The following is a 6,000-nucleotide window of genomic DNA, read 5'->3' on the forward strand; positions in this document are numbered from 1 at the left end:
ACTACTCCCGTTTTATAGCGAAAATGTTGTAAATAGTGTTGCTGTAAAAAAAAAAATAAAAAAAAAATAAAAAACACCGACAAAAAGGCACTTTGGGCATCAATGAGCAAAGGGGCAGGTGCTCCAGCACCCCCCTCTGCAACAATTCGCAGTCCTCCATACATTTGCCTGGCTGCAGCCATTTGCGATTCTTTGTGAATAGGTCTTACTGAGTTAGGAGTCCTCACGAGGACTTTTAAGCTCTCCCAGACTTAGGAGCTACTTTTAGGCCTAAAATACTTTGTGAATTACTTTTATTTTAAAAAACTAGGAGTCCTAAATTTAAGACTGACACGCCCACTTTTTTTAGGAGTTGCTCCTAAATTCGGCCCCTAGGAGCTACTTTTAACCTTAAGATTCTTTGTGAATACGGCCCCAGAAGATTTTACAAGCCGATGGAGAGCGGCTCTTGTCGTTGCAAAGTTCGATTTGAAATTTAAAAAATAACAACGTTTTGACACTGATGGGTTAGTTCGGGGTAGTTTTCTAACTCTAATTCTGAGGCACGGTGGCTGTTTTAGACGACTCCAGTGCGTCCGGCCTCAGTGGGGCTGTTGGCTGGACCTCCGTTAGCAGGAATTCAGGCTATTTCTTCCTGCGGAGGAGTGGATGATAAGCGAGAGAGAGCCGAGTGGACCACCTCCATGCTCTGCCTCCAGAAGCCAGGCTGCAGGAGAAGCAATCTATTTCTCACCCTGGCACACACACACACACACACAGGGGGTGTAGATAAGACTTTATAGTTCAGTGTCACTGCATGTGTGTGTGTGTGTGTCAGGGCATGTGCAAGAACGTGTCCACACATCCAGCCGTACATATGTGTGTGTGTGTGTGTGTGTGTGTGCCAGAGAAGGGTGGCTTTGGGTAAATGGGAAGAAAACTCCCAGGATTGTATCTCCATTCCACTTTAGGAAATGAAGGGGAGCGATGAATCGATAGAAATGAATGGAGAGCAGAGTGGAGGCAGTTTTGGATCAGACGGCGAGGCGGTGGCGGTGGCGGTGGCGGTGGCGGCGGCGGTGAAGGACTGCAGGTCACCGAGACCTATTACACAGAGGCCAACAAGTCGGTAATATTTCTGTTTTATTGTGCAGCTGTGTGGGCGTCACGTCTCTCTGCGGCTTGGGCTCCACTTATCAACAGCAGCACTATTTACTGTCGCCGCATTAACGTCCACGGACTCACACGGACTGTGACCTGCTGCATCACTGCGTGTGTGTGTGTGTGGGCCCGGGTTTGATGGGAGATAGCGAAGGGAAAATTAAAAGCAGCGTGGTTTCCAGTGTAACTCATATAAGACGAGGAGAAAGTGAAATGACTGTGTTTGAAGCTCCAGCGGAGGTGGAAACGGCTCCAATTATCAGCGTGCGGCCGACTCACTGTTCGAAGCGCAGGTTGCGGATGTCTCCCTGATTGATCTTGATGATGCAGTCGTTCTCCTGGAAGAGGCGCTCCTGTTGGGCTTTGCCTCCCTGCTCCAGACGTTTCACCAGCAAACCCTGAGTCCTGCAGAAAAAAAACAAATCACCACACAACAGGTCACAGATAAAAACACAACGTATCAGTCAGGCCACATAGCAATACACTCAACAGCAGGCGGCAGGTTGCAGGAACGCTCCCCTGCAAAAGAGATACTGTAGGTGGTTCATGGCACTTTGACAGTGTAGAGAGGTGTAAATGTTTCAGTTACCAGGACCTGACATTGGCTGCTCTCTGCGTCACCTGATATTCTGAAACATATTCTTCTTCTCTGAAGAACTGCCAGCGCTCTGTGAAGGATCAAATCTCTGTGATTCATGCAGGATGGAGAGAAGACTCCAACATGGCTGCTCTCTAAAGACTCGCAGGGGGTCTGTCTGTCTTTATACAGTGGCAAGAAAAAGTATGTGAACCCTTTGGAATTTCATAGTTGTCTGCATTAATTGCTTTGCTTTCCATTGCAGGCCTGAAGTCTGCCACTCCACAACACTAATGGGAAAATGTTTTGTGGACTGTTGAAACTAAGATTTAATTTCTTGTATCTTTTTTATATATATTATATATTTTGTACATATGGTGTAGGGCAAAATGACCTTCATAATTTATTAAGGCTTCCCACAGGATAATGTCAGGGTGGCTGAAACTCAGTAGAAGTTGTGTGATGCAGCAGGACAATGACCCTAAACACTGAAGTAACTACTATCTACTATCGACTACTATCTAGATCATCTAGTAGCTTCAAAAAAAGAAAATCCACCTTTTGGAGTGGCCCAGTCAGAGCCCAGACCTGAATTCAATAGGGATGCTATTACCTCAAGAGATCCATTCACACCAGACATCCTAAGAACATGAAGCTGAAGCCGTTCTGTGAGGACGACTGGTCCAGAATTCATCCTGAGTGTTGATCAGTTCTGATCTGCAGCTACAGGAAACGTTTGGTTGAGGTTATTGCTGCCAGATGAGATTCAACCAGTTATTAAACCCAAGGGTTCACTGACTTTTTCTACCTGCACTGTGAATGTTTAATGGATATGTTCAATAAAGACATGAACTATTATAATTGTTTGTGTGGTATTAGGGTTAGCACATTGGGTTTGTTTATACTTGTGACTTAAATGACCAATTAATGCAGAAAATTAAGAAATTCCAAAGGGTTCACATACTGTTTCTTGCCACTGTCAGGGAAACATAAGAACAACAGAGTCTGACTCCTGTCATATATTGTATTGAAGACTTAATCATGCCTTTTCCAATACGATGACCTTGTGGTGTGAACTCCTCAGCTGGCTCTCATGTGACATCTATAAATCAGGGCTAGTAGGGATGAATCAGTGCAACCTGTAGTCTATAGATGTATAGGAATACATCAGCCAGTGATACAAAGAGCTGCAGTTTCTTGGGGAAAGTGAATAGTTTGCAAAGGAAGTTTTATTCCTGTCACTTTTGTGCACTTCCAAAACTCGAAGCTTGGTTATAGACCTGCGTTCTCCTGCGGCCCTGGAAAGCGACGCATTACTAACTTCATTTTAATCCTCTGCCTGTCCCCGTGTCCTCGGCTCTGTCTGCCTATCCCTGCTCAGGCCTGAGAGAGTGGCAGGGCGTCTTGCCTGAGGTAATCCAGACGAGCAGCTATAAGAGATCATCTCATGGCGTCGGGAGGAAAACGCCGCGGCGCTGTAATAAAAACCCGCAGCGGAGTCATCTCAGCAATCCCATCAAGAAGAGGCAACCTCTACCTGCAGATATGTCACCCCTCTCCCCCCTTGCTCCTCTGAATAAATACATCAGCGAGCTCTGTGGGACTATAGTTAGGCCCCGAGGATACACACACGCAAAAGGTTTCAGATGTTTTCTCGCACGGCAACAGAGCTACATCCGACTCCATCCGTCTCCGAGGCGACCGACGCCCCGAGGAAGCAGGTGGACCGGCTGAGAGCCAACGTCTGGTGTCCTTGCATAAGTTGATGGAAAAAAAAAAGTTTGCAGGCTCACTTTTGGGAAATTAAAAATAAACGATGAAATACATCAGAACTAAAAAAAAAAAAAAAAACGTTATGCAGAGACACAGCGACCAACGCGCCGCAGTCATCGCTCGATTCTGCGACAAGGACGTGAGCTTGTGAGAGGCTTCTGGAGGTTTTCTGTTCTTCCCTCTCTCAGCGGCCGAGTCGCTTCTGTTGTTTATGTGTCATGTCGCCCGGACACGTAAACAACGGCGCATTTAAATAGTGACCCTGTTCGCCGCAGACATCAAGGGCAGACTTACAGAGCTCTTTAGCATTTCAGCCAAACAGGGCCACACTCTCAGAACATTGCCCTAATTGGCTGCATAATGTGGACGTCCACGCTCGCGCCGCCGGACTCATCTCGCCGCCTCGGCCGGGGGGTGAATGGTTCAAGCATTAAGTTGAAATTAAAGATCACAAAAGGCCCCTTCGCCTCCTTCTCGGTGTCTGAGGCGGCCGCTGCCAGGTCGGCTTAAGTGTGTTGAGCGGAGAGTAATTGCGGCTGGAGTGGAAGTGGACATGATTGTGCTTTATCTCCATAAGTGTTGGCAGCTTGAAAACAAAGTATTCCACGCGGAGATACGGCCGCACGGACACACTCTAATGACTCCTGATCTGGTAGCAGACCAGAGACAGGAGATAAGGGAGTTTGGGCTGATCCCTAATCAGTATTCAAAGCAGCAGTGGGGAGGATTGGGGATAAAGCAGCATCTTTTAGGGATTTGAAGAAGATGATGATTTCATAAAAGCGCCATTATTGTGATGACTGTAATGCACTGCCACCCTCTCAATTCCTTCCTGTCCTCACTGATGGGTTTTTTTTTTCTTCTTCTTCATCTTCCAGAGATACTTATCAGTTACTTGGTGGGAGCAGGAGAGCAGAAGCATAATCTAAATGGCATTCTCATAGGCAGCGAGTCAGCGGGTTCATTAGGCGTCAGACACGAGCACAAGGAGTTTGTGGTTAGAACGAAGACTCTCTTCAGAAAAACGCTGCAGCGGGGCGCTTCTTTTTATAGAACCAGGAACAGAGACAGTTGTCCGATGGCTTTACTCCATCTTGTGGCTGGGAGGCAGCGCTGAGGGAGGATCTGAAGGAGGCCACCTGCCTCTCCTCTCCTGCCTTTAATCAAATAATAATCCAATCAGGATCCATTTGTGCGCAGCAATTATGTCCGTAGTTTGTTTACAATTAAAACTGGTCATGGAATGAGAAGTTCATTAAGCAGAGGATGCATCTGCAAGGCAGTGCGTACTGTACTGTACGTGCATGTGCGTGTGCGTTTGTGTATTTATGTGCACACACAGCAGCACTCGAGGTGGATCAGCTCTGCTCACTAACTATTAGCATGTGTGCAGTAAAAAGGGGGAGACAGCAGGAGTCACACCTCTCTGAGTAACACCACACTGTTCACAGCTGCACAGGACCAAGTTCATTTTCAGATAAGGGTCTGTGCATTTGTTTGTGTGTGTGTGTGTGTGTATGTGTGTGTGTGAGAGAGATAGATCCTGTCTGTTGGAGTGACAGAGTCTCTAAGCTCTCTCCTGCAGATGTCTTCCCCCTCCTGCTTGGATCTAACTGGATGTCAGAGCAGTGGAGCAGAGAATGCAGGCGGCCGATGCCCGAGCCCGAGCCCGAGCCGAGCGCCTGCAGCTCCTCCTCGTTTTGCTGTCTGGTTTTTTTTGCTGGCTGTCTGACCCCTGCGTCCCTGGTCTAGACACTAATGACAGCCCGCTGAGCCTAATGCCTCTTGTCCTAGTGCACAGGAAAGAGCCGGGCCGGGCCATTAGCATCATCCTACTGACCAGACGCTAGGTCTTATCATGTCTGAAGTTAATTGAAGGCTCTGATAGCTATTAGTGGCATCCTTAGCTGATGGAGAAGAAATTTACCGGCCATGCAGCATCACCGCCGTGTCTTACAGTACAGTACAAGACGCGGCCTGGGGTTTGCGGACACACAGAGCAGCTCCAGGACAATAAACTGTCGGATTTGAACAAAAACTGCTCACTGAAATTTCATAAACACTTGATTTATTTGGCCGCCGCTCCCCATTAATCATTATTTTGCAGCTCTGACTCAGGATAACTCAAAGTGTCACAGCCTCTGAGAGAGAGTCAATCACGCAGGGTCACAGCTAAATATAGTTTCCTGACACTTGCTTATAAACAGCAATGGGATTAGTGTCCCAAAGAAACGACATGCAGCAGTCTTCAATGACAGCCACCGTCAGCCCATTTCATCTCCTCCCTCCCTCCTCCTGAGCACCGAGCAGTCACATTCACCTTGGTGGCGTGCCAGTCGCTTGGCGTGCAGCAGGGATCTGTGTTATACGCAAGCTTTTAGTTTGATTACATCTGGCCACTTCCTCTGTCCTTTTTCTTTTTCTTTTTTTTCCTAGGATAAACCATAAACTGAGGAGCATTACTCCTCTTGTCCCCCCTGTCAACGACATTGGCTTCAAAAGAAAAAAGG

The 6,000-nt window shown here is 47.3% G+C and overlaps 1 protein-coding gene across 2 annotated transcripts in view; it reads right to left on the bottom strand.

The window, feature by feature from the left end:
• Positions 1 to 6,000, bottom strand: part of LOC311003773 (partitioning defective 3 homolog) — a 377,802-nt gene that overhangs the window by 189,069 nt on the left and 182,733 nt on the right. For both annotated transcript variants that reach the window (XM_083995614.1, XM_083995613.1), the window contains exon 8: positions 1,420 to 1,545. In XM_083995614.1, the coding sequence (XP_083851740.1) occupies positions 1,420 to 1,545 (126 nt within the window). The remainder of the gene's footprint in view (positions 1 to 1,419; positions 1,546 to 6,000) is intronic.

The sequence above is a fragment of the Trachurus trachurus genome (genome assembly GCF_905171665.1).
Source record: "Trachurus trachurus genome assembly, chromosome: 20".
In the NCBI taxonomy this organism is placed as follows: Eukaryota; Metazoa; Chordata; class Actinopteri; order Carangiformes; family Carangidae; genus Trachurus; species Trachurus trachurus.